This window comes from Phoca vitulina, unplaced genomic scaffold (assembly GCF_004348235.1).
Source record: "Phoca vitulina isolate PV1807 unplaced genomic scaffold, GSC_HSeal_1.0 scaffold9, whole genome shotgun sequence".
In the NCBI taxonomy this organism is placed as follows: domain Eukaryota; kingdom Metazoa; phylum Chordata; class Mammalia; order Carnivora; family Phocidae; genus Phoca; species Phoca vitulina.
In genome coordinates this window covers 48663480-48682606 of record NW_022589712.1, presented here as the reverse complement: position 1 = coordinate 48682606, position 19127 = coordinate 48663480, and the positions used below count along the sequence as shown (strand labels likewise).

Below are 19127 nucleotides of genomic sequence, written 5' to 3'. Positions count from 1 at the left end.
TCTGGTAAGCGCTGTGAATTGTGCAAGACTGTTGAATCTCAGATCTGTACCTCTGAAACAAATAATGCAATATATGAAAAAATAAAAAATAAAAAAAATAAAAAATAAAGATGAGGAGCCTGAGACCCAGATCCATTAGATTTAATCTAAGTCACAATTGTTTAGGGGTAAACCCAAAACCAAAACCCAGGACCTTTGATGTTCAATCCAGAGTTTTCAGTTCATAAATGTGTATGATCTCAGTACCTCAGTATTCCACATTCTCTCCCATGGCAACTTTAATAATATTCCTTCATCCATTCAGTTTTGCAGTAGAGTGAAAGACATGCTAAGACAGTATGAGGATTTATCATGTGGATCTTATTGCTTAAGGATCAAGAGGGAAGAATGGGGCAAATTAAAGCAAATCCAAGGGGACCTTAAAACCCTAACAGGAAAGGCTGAATATAGTATCATCAGAGATAATGATGATGACAGTGATAATGATGTTGATGATGGCGTTGATGATAGAAAAGAATAAAGAAGGGGAGGAGTAGGAAGAGAAAGCTAACATTTATTGAGGCTTGTGATTCCAGGGTTTAGTCTGATTCTTTCTGAAGGCACCATGTTTTTTCAAACTTACACTATCAACTCTGTTATCTGTATAGAATTCTTCTATGATCCCTACTCTCTACCTTGCCCCCGTTCTGGATTCCTACCCTGTGACCTTGAATGGGTACATTTTCCTAGCCTTATTTATCAGTCTTTCATAGAGAAGTAAAAAGCATTTATAATGGCACCTACGATGTAACAGGTGTTTTTGTTTTTGTTTTTGTTTTTTCAGAGTTTAATTTAACCCCAATGACGGCTATAGAAAGGCATCCCTCCCAGAAAGACTTCTGTGCCACCTGGGAGTTTTGGCAACCTTGGTAAAAGTACTCAGTGACAGCTGTATGGCCCTAGGAAGTGAAGCAAAAGAGAAAGAGAAGAGGAGAGAAAAAGAGCTCCAAAAATTCCCAGAACAGTAGTTTTTGATCAAAATCTTTTTTCCCCAAAACATATTTCTTTGTTTCCTATTTTGCCCAAATAATATGACCACTAACTGAAATGACAATGTTCATAGGCCACAGTTCTTTTGTTTACACTGTAAATTTATCAGCTCTATTTTCCATGAGTGAATCAAGTCACTAATAAAGCTAGAAATGAGATAATGGGGGAAGAAAATAGATAGGACCAGACTACTGGGTACCAAGGCTCCAGTGCTCACTCTAATTCCAACTGCTGGTCTTTTTGAACCTTTTTTATTTGTTATTTGAGGGCAGGAATTGGGTACATTGATAGCATTTCATTATTCAATTGTTATAATCACTAATTGATTAATTAGCTAATTCATTTAATGCCAGACTTGTGGGATATAAAGAGCATTTTTTTTTTAAGATTTTATTTATTTATTTGACAGAGAGAGAGACAGCGAGAGAGGGAACACAAGCAGGGGGAGTGGGAGAGGGAGAAGCAGGCTTCCCGTGGAGCAGGGAGCCCGATGCGGGGCTAGATCCCAGGACCCTGGGATCATGACCTGAGCCGAAGGCAGACACCTAACAACTGAGCCACCCAGGCGCCCCGGGATACAAAGAGCATTAAACTTGGAGTCCGATGATAGGGTTGAGCCCTGCAGTAACGAACAAATTATTTAGCTTCTCCACACTTTAGTTTTCTTGTCTATAAAGGTAAGGGATTATAGGGCACTATGGAAAAAAACCTTTGCATACTTATTCTATAAAATCTGTAGGGTTGAAGTTTGGGCTATGACTTCAGAATTGCCTCTGAACTGACCACCAAAAGACAAAGTAGATTGTCCCTGTGATTGAGATTCTGACTTGCAGAATGGAGAATTTGGTTTTTCTCTTGTGGGAGACCAAGAGACGACCTATGGAGGTCAGATACAGTGGAATTCAACAGAAAAAGAAAGTAAGTGGCATCTGACTTCTGTGAGCTTGGGCAAGGTCCTTCACTCCCAGCCTCAGGATTCCCAACTCTACTTTGAGGTGGCAGGTCTGAGTCCCATTTCAATGGGACCAAGAGTCTCATACTCTCTGTTTGGTGAACTGCAGTGAAGGATAGCAACTCAATCCAGCCATGCACTCCGTAAGGAATGATTTGTGCTGGCTTGGGAACCAGAGAACCTATAAATCAGAGGTGCAAAGACATGAGTATGAATAACAAAACTCATTGAACATTTCCTCCTGCGGGGTGTCTCTCCATGGGTTGTGTGGCACTTACATTCATTCTTATCTTTTTCATGGACCTCGATTTCTAGAATTCATGATTTTACATATAATTGTGCTTGATTCGCTTTCTGTTCTTTCAGGGCATGGGCTGTGTGTTTTTCCTCTTCCTGTCTCTCCACGCCTTACATAAAATAGACATGAATTGTCCCTCTGTTGGATGAATTCATTCATTCATTTATAGCAGCAGCAGTGTGGTCCAGGGTGGAGTGAAGGAAAGAACATCAGGGTCAGAGGTCTGGGTCTTGCACTGTGAATTCCTTGCTATATGAGCCTGGAAACCCAAAGTAGCCTCTCAGCCTCAGCATGCCAGGCCTGTGTGGCCTACCTCCTGGGTGTCTGTGGTAACTAAATAAACTCACCTCAGTGAAGCTATGGGATACAATGCAAGTAGAGGGGATAAAGATTACAACTACACCAAAACACTGAGACATAGGAATAAAGCCCAGAAGAACGTATGCAAAATGTCGGACAGTGATTTTGTTAGGATCTTGGGATTATAGGTGATTTTTTTTTCATTTCTCTATTTTTCAAATATTCTGAATCATGAAATCCTTTTTTTAAAAAATGTAATGTCTTGTTATCATTGGCCAGGTCTTCCTGATTTCCTTGGAAAGTCCTCTCCTGCTTTCCTCTCCAAGTCCAACGTCCCAGCCCAGGCCCTCCGCACCCCAGCCCGGTCTCCCTATTCCAGCCCGCAGTCCACCCTGCATCTGAAGCCAGCCCCGCCTTCCCCCACCTCTGCTATCATCACAAAAACCTCCGTCGGCTCCCTTTCTTTTTCTCTCTCACATCAGAACCCACTCCTGCACCTGACCTTCGGCTCCATGAAGGGGTGACTACACATTCTTTCCAGCCACTCCCAAAGCATCTTCAGCTCCAGTTGGCCAATCTTGACACTAGTTTAGGGTCACAGCAAAGAGGAGGCTATTGCCAGCCAGAAAACATGTGTAGTTTGGCTCACAGAGTATTCTTATAAAGTTTGAGCCAAAGTTTAAAAACGGTGATTTCAGATAAAAACCCAAACTTCAACTTTTTTGTTTTAGAAATAGGAACATCTGGCAACGCAGATCCTCCATTCCCTCATGGCTACAGTGTGGAAACAGTTGACAGGAGCTGAGTAGCAGCTACCCCCTTGGTCGGGGCCTGCGGTCCCACCACTCACAGTAGGGCCTCTACTGACCCACAAGGCACCTTCAGGAAAAGTAGAGAAAAGCATTTCTTCCTCTGAGCAGAAGCAGCCCCACCCAGAAGGCACAGCTTGGCAAGCCCAGCAAAGGCTGGATGGATTTTGGCCTCTACTCTCCAAATGAGCTGGAGTCTCTCATTAGCAACCCAGCTGGCATGACCGTAGACACCAGCTCTGCCCCCACAACAAAGGCAGTTAGGTGTCTGGCCTCTGTAGGCTCACATATTAAAATGTCCACAATAATGGCCATCTGGGCTCCAATTTCATTTGTCTGTGGTACTCTCCGCCCTGCCATCTGCTTTGTCTCCACACGGGCTTCCCTCCATCACAAGATGGCTGCCAGAGCTGAGTGCTGCCTGCCTCTTCATTCACCTGCAGATGGACAGAATGTCTTCCCATACCCCTCAAGTAAGAGCCCTGAGCTACAGTCTGAATGAATCACTTCTCAGCCAACTTACTTTAGCCAGGACAATGCCAGGCACTAACTGGCTCAGGTTTAGGTTCTCTGAACAATTCACTATAGCAAGGCAGTTGGTGATTTATCCCAGTGTTTCTCAATGCAGATATTAACATTTTGGCCAGTTTTAGCTGTGCCCTAGTAGTGCATCCCCTGCAGTACATTTAGCATATCTGGCACCTCTCGATCAGATACCAGCCACATACCCTAGTTGTTGAGGTAACCAAAAATGCCCACACGCTAGTTGTATCTAGACATTTGTGCATCTGGAGGTCTGACCAAACCGAATGGGCTTCAACACAATAGGGAAGAGTGGTTCCTTAAAAACAAAGTCTGGCCCTATTAGGAAGATGGGAAAGTAGGAACAAATTCTGGGAGGTCAATCCACATACATTCACTACCTTTCTTCTAGGCAGGAGAGAAGATAAAAGAGAAGAAAAACTATGGCTGCTAAATTTTTAACCTGCGATTTCTGCCTCAGATGTGCCCCCGGTTACTATGGAAACCCCTTGCTGATTGGAAGCACCTGTAAGAAATGTGACTGCAGTGGAAATTCAGATCCCAACCTGATCTTTGAAGATTGTGATGAGGTCACCGGCCAGTGTAGGAATTGCCTACGCAACACCACGGGATTCAAGTGTGAACGCTGTGCCCCTGGCTACTATGGGGATGCCAGGATAGCCAAGAACTGTGCAGGTACGGTACTGTAGATCGTGGCCAGCTCGTACACTGAATCTAGATGGATCGATGTTGGGGAGATACTGCAAGTGTCCCCTTGTCACTTTTGCAGGGCAACGTGCATTCTTAGGAATGTGCACCCCAAACTCACCAGGGGTAGATGATTTATCAAGGTTACTGGTACAACTTAGCTCATGGGTAGGATAAACCATGAGACAGTCACACAAATGAACTTTCACCTTATATTCTTCCGATTTTGATCAAAGAAGTAAATCAGACTTCCATGGATTACGTATCATTGACCAGAATTTTGAATGAAAATTTGCAAGATTTACCTCTGTTTTCTTATTCTGGAAGCTATGTCCCTTTTACCAGTTGTGATTGGTAAAACTGACTTCTTAGTGAAATAGATTAGCAAGCCAAGGGTACAGTTTAGTCATCCCCCAATGTCCTCAAATTGTCAGGGTAAATATTGCAGGGACAGTATAAGAAATCTTCCTGGTTAAACTTCAGTTAGACTAAAATGTACAAATTTTATTCATGATTTCTCTAATCCATTTGCTGCATAGAGTGAAGCTCTTCAGAAATAAAGTTAAATCGCCTTCCTCAGGGCAAAGGAAGGTTGAGACTGAATATTTCTTACTCTTTTGTGACTGAGAGGGAACAGGGTGAGGAAGAGGCATTGTATTCTTGTGGCATGCTTCTACTGGAATCCCCTCACTGAAGCAGATTCCCACCTGAAAAGATTTTAAGAAGTAAAGAGTTTAAAGTTGAGAAGAAGGCACATATGAGCTGCAGAAGTCACAATAAAAGTGAACATGTCTACAAGAAAGCCAAGTGCACTGAGGCATAAAACCAGAGACAAGAGAGGAGTTCTGTGTCCAGTCAGGCAGGCATCCGAAAGAGTATTGGCAAAATCAAAGCCTTAGACATTGATGCTCCAATTCTCAAAACATTTACTAAACACGTTAAACTACATAGACGCAGGTCACTCTTAGAAAAGATGCCGAAGTTAGAAGCAATAAAGTATGATCTTGCTGAATTGTTTAATAAATCTACATTTTGTGGAACATTACACAGCTGAAATGTAATAAATGTACGTCCCTCATGAAGCTAATTTTTTATGATGATTCTTTAGAGACAGTTAAGAGGTGGGGGAGAATTCACAATACTATTCCAGCTCACGGCTAGCATAAATAGCTTAGGAAATCTTTTTTAAATATTACAAATGAATTGCTACTGAGAAACTCAATGGAAAATGAACAATCTGATAAGATCGGGGTTTTTGTTTTTTTTCCAAAAGGCATTCTTGAAAATCATCAGTAGATTAATAATGGGCTCTCAGGTCTTCTAAATTCACGTAAATATGTTCCCGATTCTTTCCACGACATTATTCCTAGTCATCCCACGGATAGCTATCATTTGGAGGTTTGGAGTCAGCCTTGCCAAGGGTCAAGCACCGTGGGAGCCAAAAATCGCTCTTGAGCCTCCTCCCTCCCTCCCTCCCGCTGCACTGTTCCTACCTCACACCTGGCAATGATCAACCCTGGAGTTGGATTAAAATGGAGAATCAGTCTGTGATGAAAGGAGGGCTCTCAGATTCCAGTTGAACGATGGGTTCCGGGATCATTTTGTACTTTGTGAAACTTCCCAGGATCTTTTTGGACTGAAGCAATTGTAGAGTCATGTCAGAATCCCAGAAAGTTGGGAGAGGAGTCCTAGAAAATGTAGATTTACTTTGCCCCAGGGCTGCCTTTGAAAATCTCCATGGGCTGGGCTTAATTGGGTGAGGGTCATAATCTCTAGATCACGGACTCTACACCGTCGTGAGGAAGAATATAATTAATCCCCGTTGGAAGAACTATATACTGATAGCCAGTATTTCTAGAAACCAGGAAAACATTGCCATATTTTAAGCATTAAGAAACAAATCCCTAACCTCTTGTTTTTGTTTCCTACAGTGTGCAATTGTGGGGGAGGCCCATGTGACAGCGTAACTGGAGAATGCTTGGAAGAAGGTTTTGAACCCCCTACAGGCATGGACTGCCCAACCATAAGTAAAAATAACAGTACATGATTGACTAACGCCACTTTCTCTAATGTGCTGCAGGTGTAGGATTAAGAAGAGCTATGCAATTCCCTCTCTAGAAACTCCCTAAGTCCCCTCCCGGCTTTAACCCTGTCTGTGCCTCCACCAAGGGGACCCTAAGCGGAAGCTACTTGATTCCAATTGGTAAAATGGGTGATTTACACTGAAACAACTCTACTTTAGAAAATTTATTTTATGAAGCCTTTAAATTCAGCATCTTACCTAGTGGGTAAAGGCAGAATCAGAAGAGCAATTCCTAGTGACCGAGTTCATTTTAATTCCTCTTTCTATATTATCTCTTCAAATCCTCAGATAATGTGATATACAGACAATGCTTTACAACACTAGGGAAACCAAGACACTAAGCCACTTAGGTGGCTTTTCCCAAATCACTCCAAAACGGAAGTGGCAGCAGAAAGAAAATGTTCAGGCCTTATGGGATGGAGCTATTGTCTTACTTTCCTGGATTTCTCTGCCATTCCTATCAATCAAATCATGAGCAGTCCTGATGGTGCAGGAGCCAGCTGAAACACTTCACAGCAAATGCCCAGAGCTGATCTTAACTTCTCAGGCACCCTTCAAGCCCTTCTTCTAGAAAAGGCTATGACTGATTCTTAGGATTTAAGGAAACATTTGCCTTAGAAAGCCCTTTACTGAGAAAATAACTAATATTTGCCTTTAAGTAGAGTGATTTAAAGACTATTTTAACTTTAGGTATCCCCTCCCCCAGACGAGAGTATCTTGGTCTCTCGGTGCCTGTAAGCACAAGAGATTAATGTTATGGATGATTCACATCTTAGAAGATGGCACAGGATGTGAGGCACAAGCAGGGCAAAGTTCACACACTGATCAGCAAGGTCATTTTAAGGACCTTAGATGATGTGCTGGCTGGGGAGCCATTCCTTTAAGATAGCATGTCCATAAGACCGTGTTAAACTTCAAATAACAAATTAACACATTAACAACTATTAACACTTCAGTCTTCATTTATTCGTTCTCTGGAAAAGAGCACAGTCCGAGGAAAAGAGATTGGGAACAGAAAAGTTTCAGAGAGTGGTCAAGACCGGCTTCAAAGCACCGTCTGCTGTCCTTCTGAGTATGCCGCAAGTGGGCACTGGGCCCCCCAGGAGCAGCAGGGGGGTGAGGGGGTGAGGGGGAGGACAGCGGTAAGCGGAACTCAAATGTGAAATGCAAGGAGCGGGGAGAAACTACGACCTACTTCACCATATGCCCAGACTGAGCAGATATTCACAGTGACATTGTACAGACCCCCTTCTGGCCGAAGTGTTCATCCAGACAGGAGGTCAGGCCATGCGGAGGCGCTGAGCCACCCCTGGGATAGGAATAGGAAAGAGGGGGTGCCTACCAAACAGTTTCGCCAGTGGGCACTAAGCAAAAGCCTGACATGAAGAGAGCCATCCCAGAGGGTTGTCCCACCACTAAGGAAAAGTGGAGAGCGTGCTTCTCCTCCCCCACCCACCGTGCAAATGGCTTACCCTTTTATGCTTCCTTCCTTTCTCAGTTCCGCGATTGGTGTCCACAACAGCCTACTTGCCCTGTTGCACGCCTTGTTCGTTTTGTTATGTTTGAAGTGGGGATAGCGCCCGATGTACAGTTTGAGTCATCTTAGACTCCAGTGTGCTTTGAGTGTAAGGACTGGTTCTGTGACCCAGAACAGTTCCTCAGGAAACAAACATAAAAATAATATTAACCAAGGAAGTACACATGATGATCTACTAGAACACGTGCTTCCCCGCTGACTTTCAGTTTTAAAGAAATAACATGTCCGTTTTACCTCCAGGCTGTGATAAGTGCATCTGGGATCTGATTGATGACCTTCGATTAGCAGCCCTCTCGATTGAAGACAGCAAATCTGGTCTGTTGAGTGTCTCATCCGGTGCGGCTGCTCAGAGGCACGTGAATGAACTCAACTCCACCATCTTCCTCCTCAAAGTAGGCAGCCATGTTGTACCTTTAGCTGTATCTCATGCTGGTCTTACAGGACTGCTCCTAGAACTCCTGTCCTTTCTATCATCTGAGTCCCATGGCTGTATTACAGATGGGTTGTTAGACTAGGAAATCAGAAAAAGTTTATTGTAACCATGAGCTTCAGGCCAAAACAAGAGCAGCCATCTATAAGAGAAATTAATGTGGAGAATGTAACAACTAAAACAAGCAGTATCTATGTACCAATCTACTGAGGGAAGGAAAACACTCTTATTTCCTTGGTAAAAATGTGCATTGGTTATTCAGGTCCTTACCACAAACTTACCATTACCTTAACCTCAATTTGCAGTGCTTTGAGGAGTTTCTCTAGAAACCTCTCTCCTGCTCACTCTCTCTCGCACCCTTACCTTTCCTTCTTACTGACACAGTCTCTCTCATCTTCCCACACACACACACTGAAGCACACAGACATACATGCTCAGTGCCTCCTCACAGGTCTAGTGGTTAATATCTAATAAACAGTCAAAAACAAACTATAACAGTGCTGCTGTATCTAAACTGTTTTTTTTTTTAAGATTTTATTTATTTGACAGAGAAAGAGACAGCAAGAGAGGGAACACAAGCAAGGGGAGTGGGAGAGGGAGAAGCAGGCTTCCCACGGAGCAGGGAGCCCGACACGGGGCTCGATCCCAGGGCACTGGGATCATGACCTGAGCCGAAGGCAGACGCTTAACGACTGAGCCACCCAGGCGCCCCATGCTGTATCTAAACTTGAAGAGGTGTTTTTTTCCCCTCTAAATTATGGGCTTCCATCACAACCAACAGATATTTTTTAAAACAATAATAATTAACTGAAAGGATAATGGAATTAATACCAGCAGATTTTTACTTGATCAATTTCACATAATAGTTAAGAGCACTAACTTTGAAACCAGATCGATTGCATTCAGATCCCAGCTCTGACACTCACTAGTTATGTGACCTGCACATTCTTCAGTTTTTTCCACTGGCATTGAGGATCATTATTGCACCTACCTCATGTGTTGTGGAGAGAATTCAGCAAGCGATATATATGTAGGGCAGCTGCAACAGTACCTACCCTAGGAAGTGCTCATTACTCTACTTTTTAGAGGTGCAAATAAATGATATGCACAGCAATTGGCCAAATATGCAAAATGTAAAGTAAAGCAAGAATCACAAAATCATAGAGCTGGGTGGACTCCTAGTGAGCATTCTATCCCAAACTTAGGAATCATTCTTATCCACACTCATCTGTTTAGACACATGAAGGCACTACTTCTCAGAGTAGTCACCCAGACTCAGGCCTCTTGCTGCTTGAACTCTCTTTCCTCAACAGCACAACTTCAAGATAGGTATAATTATAGCTGACAGGAAGTCAGTGTCAGGGTTGAAAGGCTTACTCAAAGTAATCCAGGTAAAGCTACATGAGACCAAACTCCTCAAAAACAGAAAAGAGATGCCAAATGGTCTGAAATAAAGAGAATTGCTCTTCTTCTCCAAAAAAAAAAGAAAGTAAATTTCCAAACTCCATTTTACATTACATTTTACATTACATTGATCTTTGTGGGTTGATCATTTCCTCCAGGGTCTGCCAAATTTGAAATTGAAATTGTAAATGCCAGACACCCTGGGCGGCCCACCAGTCTACAGGGTGCTTTTGTGAAATTAGAAAAATGTGCCCTTTCTCCATGGCCAGCACAACCCGAGCACAACCCAATGAGCAGAGCTTGCAGAATTTCAGCCCTGAAGGCCGTTGGAACCCTTGTGCAGACCCCAACCTTCATACCAGCTTACAGCAGCCTTCAGACCCCACGGTTTTGGTAACAGAAGCTCACATTCTACTGTGAGTCCTCTTATACTGAGAGCGTTGTATGTATATATATTTTTTAAAGATTTATTTGTTTATTTGAGAGAGAGAGAGAGCATGCAGGGGGAGGGCGAGAGAGAGAGTCTTAAGCAGACTCCACACTGAATGCAGAGCCCCATGCAGGGCTCAATCTCAGGACCCTGAGATCACGACCTGAGCCAAAACCAAGAATCAGACACTTAACCAACTGAGCCACCCAGGCTCCCCTTTATGTATAGGGGTTTTTTTAATTTAATTTTTTATTGTTATGTTAATCACCATACATTACATCATTAGTTTTTGACCCAGTGTTCCACGATTCATTCATGCAGAATGTGCCCTCCCCAATACCCGCCACCAGGCCAACCCATCCTCCCACCCTGCTCCCCTCTAGAACCCTCAGTTTGTTTTTCAGAGTCCATCGTCTCTCATGGTTTGTCTCCTCCTCCGATTCCCCCCCTTCATTCTTCCCCTCCTGCTATCTTCTTCTTTTTTTTTTTTTAACATATATTGTATTATTTGTTTCAGAGGTACAGATCTGTGATTCAACAGTCTCGCACAATTCTCAGTGCTCATCATAGCACATACCCTCCCCAGTGTCTATCACCCAGGAACCCCATCCCTCCCACCCCCCACCACTCCAGCAACCCTCAGTTTGTTTCCTGAGATTAAGAATTCCTCATATCAGTGAGATCATATGATACATGTCTTTCTCTGATTGACTTATTTCGCTCAGCGTAACACCCTCCAGTTCCATCCATGTGATTGCAAATGGCAAGATCTCATTCCTTTTGATGGCTACATAATATTCCATTGTATATATATACCACTTCTTTATCCATTCATCTGTCGATGGACATCTTGGCTCTTTCCACAGTTTGGCTATTGTGGACATTGCTGCTATAAACATCGGGGTGCACGTGCCCCTTCGGATTCTTACATTTGTATCTTTGGGGTAAATACCCAGTAGTGCAATTGCTGGATCATATGGTAGCTCTATTTTCAACTTTTTGAGGAAACTCCATACTGTTTTCCAGAGTGGCTGCACCAGCTTGCATTCCCACCAACAGTGTAGGAGGGTTCCCCTTTCTCTGCATCCCCGCCAACATCTGTCATTTCCTGACTTGTTAATTTTAGCCATTCTGACTGGGGTGAGGTGGTATCTCATTGAGGTTTTGATTTGGATTTCCCTGATGCCAAACAATGTTGAGCACTTTTTCATGTGTCTGTTGGCCATTTGGATGTCTTCTTTGGAAAAATGTCTGTTCATGTCTTCTGCCCATTTCTTGATTAGATCATTTGTTCTTTGGGTGTTGACTTTAAGAAGTTCTTTATAGATTTTGGATATTAGCCCTTTATCTGATATGTCATTTGCAAATATCTTCTCCCATTCTGTCGGTTGTCTTTTGGTGTTGTTGACTGTTTCTTTTGTTGTGCAAAAGCTTTTCATCTTGATGAAGTCCCAATAGTTCATTTTTGCCCTTGCTTCCCTTGCCTTTGGCGATGTTTCTAGGAAGAAGTTGCTGTGGCTGAGGTCGAAGAGGTTGCTGCCTGCGTTCTCCTTTAGGATTTTGATGGACTCCTGTCTCACATTGAGGTCTTTCAACCATTTTGAGTCCATTTTCTGTGTGGTGTAAGGAAATGGTCCAGTTTCATTCTTCTGCATGTGGCTGTCCAATTTTCCCAACACCATTTGTTGAAGAGACTGTCTTTTGTTCATTGGACATTCTTTCCTGCTTTGTCAAAGATTAGTTGACCATAGAGTTGAGGGTCCATTTCTGGGCTTTCTATTCTGTTCCATTGATCTATGTGTCTGTTTTTGTGCCAGTACCATACTGTCTTGATGATGACAGCTTTGTAATAGAGCTGGAAGTCCGGAATTGTGAAGCCGCCAGCTTTGCTTTTCTTTTTCAACATTCCTCTGGCTATGCGGGGTCTTTTCTGGTTCCATACAAATTTTAGGATTATTTGTTCCATTTCTTTGAAAAAAGTGGATGGTATTTTCATGGGGATTGCATTGAATGTGTAGATTGCTCTAGGTAGCATTGACATCTTCACAATGTTTGTTCTTCCAATCCATGAGCATGGAACGTTTTTCCATTTCTTTATGTCTTCCTCAATTTCTTTCACGAGTATTTTATAGTTTTCTGAGTACAGATCCTTTGCCTCTTTGGTTAGATTTATTCCTAGGTATCTTATGGTTTTGGGTGCAATTGTAAATGGGATCGACTCCTTAATTTCTCTTTCTTCTGTCTTGTTGTTGGTGTATAGGAATGCCACTGACTTCTGTGCATTGATTTTATATCCTGCCACTTTACTGAATTCCTGTATGAGTTCTAGCAGTTTTGGGGTGGAGTCTTTTGGGTTTTCCACATAAAGTATCATATCATCTGCAAAGTGTGAGTTTTTGACTTCTTCTTTGCCGATTCGGATGCCTTTGATTTCTTTTTGTTGTCTGATTGATGTGGCTAGGACTTCTAATACTATGTTGAATAGCAGTGGTGATAGTGGACATCCCTGCCGTGTTCCTGACCTTAGGGGGAAAGCTCTCAATTTTTCCCCATTGAGAATGATATTCACTGTGGGTTTTTCATAGATGGCTTTTATGATATTGAGGTATGTACCCTCTATGCCTATACTCTGAAGAGTTTTGATCAAGAAAGAATGCTGTACTTTGTCAAATGCTTTTTCTGCATCTATTGAGAGGATCATATGATTCTTGTTCTTTCTTTTGTTAATGTATTGTATCACGTTGATTGATTTGCGGATGTTGAACCAACCTTGCAGCCCAAGGATAAATCCCACTTGGTCATGGTAAATAATCCTTTTAATGTACTGTTGGATCCTATTGGCTAGTATTTTGGTGAGAATTTTTGCATCCATGTTCATCAAGGATATTGGTCTGTAATTCTCCTTTTTGATGGGTCTTTGTCTGGTTTTGGGATCAAGGTAATGGTGGCCTCATAAAATGAGTTTGGAAGTTTTCCTTCCATTTCTATTTTTTTGGAACAGTTTCAGAAGAATAGGTATTAATTCTTCTTTAAATGTTTGGTAGAATTCCTCTGGGAAGCCCTCTGGCCCTGGGCTTTTGTTTGTTGGGAGATTTTTGATGACTGCTTCAATTTCCTTAGTGGTTATAGGTCTGTTCAGGTTTTCTATTTCTTCCTGGTTCAGTTTTGGTAGTTGATACATCTCTAGGAATGCACCCATTTCTTCCAGGTTATCTAATTTGCTGGCATAGAGTTGCTCATAATATGTTCTTATAATTATTTGTATTTCTTTGGTGTTGGTTGTGATCTCTCCTCTTTCATTCATGATTTTGTTGATTTGGGTCATTTCTCTTTTCTTTTTGATAAGTCCGGCCAGGGGTTTATCAATCTTGTTAATTCTTTCAAAGAACCAGCTCCTAGTTTCGTTGATCTGTTCTACTGTTCTTTTGGTTTCTATTTCATTGATTTCTGCTCTGATCTTTATTATTTCTCTTCTCCTGCTGGGTTTAGGCTTTATTTGCTGTTCTTTCTCCAGCTCCTTTAGGTGTAGGGTTAGGTTGTGTACTTGAGACCTTTCTTGTTTCTTGAGAAAGGCTTGTATTGCTATATACTTTCCTCTTAGGACTGCCTTTGCTGTATCCCAAAGATTTTGAACAGTTGTGTTTTCATTTTCATTTTTCTCCATGAACTTTTTTAATCCGTCTTTAATTTCCTGGTTGACCCATTCATTCTTCAGTAGGATGCTCTTTAGCCTCCATGTATTTGAGTTCTTTCCGACTTTCCTCTTGTGATTGAGTTCTAGTTTCAAAGCATTGTGGTCTGAAAATATGCAGGGAATGATCCCAATCTTTTGGTACCTGTTGAGACCTGATTTGTGACCTAGGATGTGATCTATTCTGGAGAATGTTCCAGGAAGAATGTGTATTCTGTTGCTTTGGGATGAAATGTTCTGAATATATCTGTGAAGTCCATTTGGTCCAGTGTGTCATTTAAAGTCTTTATTTCCTTGTTGATCTTTTGCTTAGATGATCTGTCCATTTCAGTGAGGGGGGTGTTAAAGTCCCCCACTATTATTGTATTGTTGTCGATGTGTTTCTTTGCTTTTGTTTTTAATTGCCTAATATAATTGGCTGCTCCCATGTTAGGGGCATAGATATTTACAATTGTTAGATCTTCTTGTTGGATAGACCCTTTAAGTAGGATATAGTGTCCTTCCTCATCTCTTATTACAGTCTTTGGTTTAAAATCTAATTTGTCTGATATAAGGATTGCCACCCCAGCTTTCTTTTGGTGTCCATTAGCATGGTAAATGGTTTTCCACCCCCTCACTTTCAATCTGGGGGTGTCTTTGGGTCTAAAATGAGTCTCTTGCAGACAGCATATCGATGGGTCTTGTTTTTTAATCCAATCTGATAGCCTGCGTCTTTTGATTGGGGCATTTAGCCCATTTACATTCAGGGTAACTATTGAAAGATAGGAATTTAGTGCCATTGTATTGCCTGTAAAGTGACTGTTACTGTATATTGTTTGTGTTCCTTTCTGGTCTATGTTGCTTTTAGGCTCTCTCTTTGCTTAGAGGACCCCTTTCAATATTTCTTGTAGGGCTGGTTTCGTGTTTGCAAATTCCTTTAGTTTTTGTTTGTCCTGGAAGCTTTTTATCTCTCCTTCAATTTTCAATGACAGCCTAGCTGGATATAGTATTCTTGGCTGCATATTTTTCTCATTTAGTGCTCTGAATATGTCCTGCCAGTCCTTTCTGGCCTGCCAGGTCTCTGTGGATAAGTCTGTTGCCAATCTAATGTTTCTACCATTGTAGGTTACAGATCTCTTCTCCCGAGCTGCTTTCAGGATTTTCTCTTTGTCTCTGAGACTCGTAAGTTTTACTATTAGATGTCGGGGTGTTGACCTATTTTTATTGATTTTGAGAGGGGTTCTCTGTGCTTCCTGGATTTTGATGCCTGTTTCCTTCCCCAAATTAGGGAAGTTCTCTGCTATAATTTGCTCCATTATACCTTCTGCCCCTCTCTCTCTTTCTTCTTCTTCTGGGATCCCAATTATTCTAATGTTGTTTCGTCTTATGGTATCGTTTATCTCTCGAATTCTGCCCTCGTGATCCAGTAGTTGTTTATCTCTCTTTTTCTCAGCTTCTTTATTTTCCATCATTTGGTCTTCTATCTCACTGATTCTTTCTTCTGCCTCATTTGTCCTAGCAGTTAGCGCCCCCATATTTGATTGCACCTCATTAATAGCCTTTTTGGTTTCTACTTGGTTAGATTTTAGTTCTTTTACTTCTCCAGAAAGGGTTTCTCTAATAACTTCCATGCTTTTTTCAAGCCCAGCTAGTATCTTTAAAGTGATGATTCTGAACTCTAGATCTGACATCGTACTAATGTCCGTATTGAGTAGGTCCCTGGCAGTTGGTACTACCTCTTGTTCTTTTTGTTGAGGTGATTCTTTCCGTCTTGTCGTTTTGTGCAGAGGAGGATAGATTAATGAGAGAACAAAATGCTAGCAGGGTAATAACGTCCCCAGAAAATATACTCTAAACAAATCAGAAAAGACCTGAAGCAGTGGGAAAAGAAAGGGAAAGAGAGAAAAAAGAAAAAGAAAAAGATAAAGATAAAAACAAACAAAAACAGAAAACAAAACAAAACAAAACCAGAATGTGATCAAATATGATCAGGCTGGTATATAGATCAGTGCCACACACTAGATTTTGGGTGTATTTTGGTCTGTTAGAAGAAAGTGCCTCCGAAAATTTTAAAGAAAGAAAAACTTATATATGTACAAAAATAAGGGTTGATATGATGAAGGAATGGAATATGACTGTAAAGATGGAAATCATAAAAAATTTTATAAAAGGAATTGATAAGTTGTTTGAAAAAAGAAAGAAGAGGATTTAAAAAAAGAAAAAAGAAAAAAAAAGGGAGAGAATGTGATCAGGCAGGGGAGTAGAAAAAAACCATATACTAGAGATTTAGGGTATATTTTGATCTGTTAGAAGAAACTATCTCAAAATTTTAAAGAAAGAACAACTTATATATATATGCCAAAAATACGGGTAACTACTATGAAGGGATAGAATATGACTCTAAAAATGAAAAATAAAAATGTTTTTAAAAAAAGGGATTGATAAGATGTTGGTTGAAAAAGGGAAAAAGAAAAATTCAAAAAAAAAAAAAGACAGTTAAAAAAAATTAACTTTGAAAGACTAAAGAATTATGGTAAAAAAGGCATGAATTCTATGTGCAGTATTCCCCTAGCGCTGGAGTTCTCCCGTTCTCACTGATCGGTAAACTTGGTCTTGGCTGGCTGTTCTCGCTGATCTTCTGGGGGAGGGGCCTGTTGCCGTGGTTTCCAAATGTCTTTGCCGGAGGCGGAATTGTCCCGCCCTTGCCCCCTCTGGGCTAAGTAATCTGCTCGGGTTTGCTCTCGGGAGCTTTTGTTCCCTGCAAGCTTTCCGTACAGCTTTGGAGGCGGAGAGTGAAAATGGCGGCCTCCCAATCTCCGCCTCGGAGGAGCTGAGAACTCGGGGCCCCGCTCCTCAGTGAGCCCCCAGAGAAAAGCCGTCAGTCACTCCCGTCTCCCCGGTCTCCGGCCGCACTCCGTGCTCACCCGGCCTGTGACCGCGCGTTTCTATCTCTGGCACCCGACCCCGGGTGGAGTCTCCAACCCAGCAGATCCCTGTGCTGCGCTCCCGCGCCGCTCCTCCCGGGGGAAGAAGGTGAGTCTCCCCGGATCTGCCGCTTGTTGGGTCCCTGCTGGAGGAGCAGTGGCCTGACTGTGCTGCGGATCACGGTTTATGGCAACCCCGAGCTGGGAGCCCGCGCCTGGGCTCCGTCTCTGCAGCCGGCTTCCCCCCACACGATACCTGGGAGCTCTGCCGGTCTTTCTGTGACCCCGAGGGTCCTGAGACCACACTGTCCCACGAGGGTTCCACCCCCCACTTAGCCACCGGAGCGATGTCCCTCAGCAGAGCAGACTTCTAAAAGTTCCGATTTTGTGCTCTGCTGCTCTATCACTTGCCAGAAGCAGCCGATGGAGGCCCCTCCCCCGCCGTCTATCCTCCCGAATATCGCCTCGGATTCACTTCTCCGCACGTCCTACCTTCCAGAAAGTGGTCGCTTTTCTGTTCAGAGAGTTGTTGCTATTCTTTTCTTCGATCTCCTGTTGAGTTTGTAGGTGTTCAGAATGGTTTGATCCCTATCCAGCTGAATTCCTGAGAGGAGACAAAATCCAGGTCTCCTACTCCTCCGCCATCTTGCTCCGCCCCAGGCTCCTCATCTTTAAAAGGTACTACTTAGGAGTGCCTGGGTGGCTCAGTCAGTTGAGTATCCGACTCTTGATTTCCACTCAGGTCATGATCTCAGGGTCATGAGATTGAGCCCGGCATCAGGCTCTGTGCTGAGCATGGAGCCTGCTTAAGATTCTTTCTTCCTCTCCCTCTACCCCTCCCCCCGCCCCAGCTCATGCTCATGTGCTCTCTCTCTCTCTTACAAAAAATAAGGTAAAAAAATAAAATGTACTACTTAGAGCAAATGGAAAGTCACACTGGGATGAGAATAAAAATTGCAAAATTCCTGTCTATAAGGCCTGCACATTTTATAATTATTTGCATCAGGTGATAACTTCCATTTACAACCTCTATTCAGCCAGAGGGCCGTGTTTTGACTCACTCAGTTCAGTGTCACCTCTTCCATTTTCCTGGCATGAGGAGGAGTGGAGTGGGGGATCAAACCAGGCAAGCAATGACTGACTCTCATCACTACAGGTACCTTTTTAAAGGAACATTAGCAGTACTGTTATTGTCTTTTCATTAAAAAAAAAAAAAGAGGTATTACTTAAATATAATGGAGTGTCTACCATGTTTCAGATACCGTGATGGGGGAAGAACAGCAGAGAGATGAATGAGATGCTACTTCTGCTGAGGAATTCCTACTTTAATAGTAGAGACTGAAAAAAAACCCCAAATGTGTGATTGTGAGCATGTGGCTTAATCTCTCTGTCTCTCACTTTCCTCCTCTATAAATAAGGATGAAAATGGTATCTCATAGGATTTTTTTTTTTTAAGGTTTAAATGTGTCATTGTATGTGAAGTGCTTACAATAGCTATGTGGCACCAGTAAGCACTCCATCAATGTTACTATTTTTGTCATCATTGTCACAGTCATCATCTTAACACAAGACAACGTGGTGAGCTCTATAGTTGATCTGGTGGATTTGGGGGGCCGCAGCTCCCACATGCAGAAGTTAAAGTGTGAGGTGGGGAAAAGGACTTTGGGAAAGAGCCAGCCAGGGGCCAGGGCAGGCTAAAAAAGATGGACCTCATTGTAAAAACAAGGGTGTTTGCACTGTTTTACATGGTACAGTAAGAGGTTAACGTTTTGTGCTTTAGATCAATGTTTCTCAAACTTGTGTGCAGCATGGATCCCTGTGAAAGGAAAAACAGTCTCATAGAATACCTCTCCTAGTGTTCATCTAAATTATCTTTAAATCTTTAAATAGTTCGAACATAAAACTAGGCAGAAACTAGTTATACCTATGGCTTTTATACATTTTGAAAACCAAAATAAATTTTACAAATAAAACACAAACAAAACTGTGAAACTAATGAATTCAAAGTAATAGTATCAATTCAAGACAATG

The 19127-nt window shown here is 42.2% G+C and overlaps 2 protein-coding genes across 2 annotated transcripts in view; one reads left to right on the top strand and one right to left on the bottom strand.

Moving 5' to 3' along the window:
- LOC116634720 (laminin subunit alpha-4) overlaps positions 1–19127 on the bottom strand; it is a 154135-nt gene that overhangs the window by 81081 nt on the left and 53927 nt on the right. The gene's annotated exons all lie outside the window — the stretch shown is intronic.
- Positions 3743–9082, top strand: LOC116634567 (laminin subunit alpha-4-like). The gene is made up of 3 exons (XM_032408037.1): positions 3743–4606; positions 6550–6645; positions 8479–9082. Exons 1-3 carry the CDS (start codon positions 4354–4356, stop codon positions 8751–8753), a joined length of 624 nt encoding a protein of 207 aa, XP_032263928.1. The 5' UTR covers positions 3743–4353; the 3' UTR covers positions 8754–9082.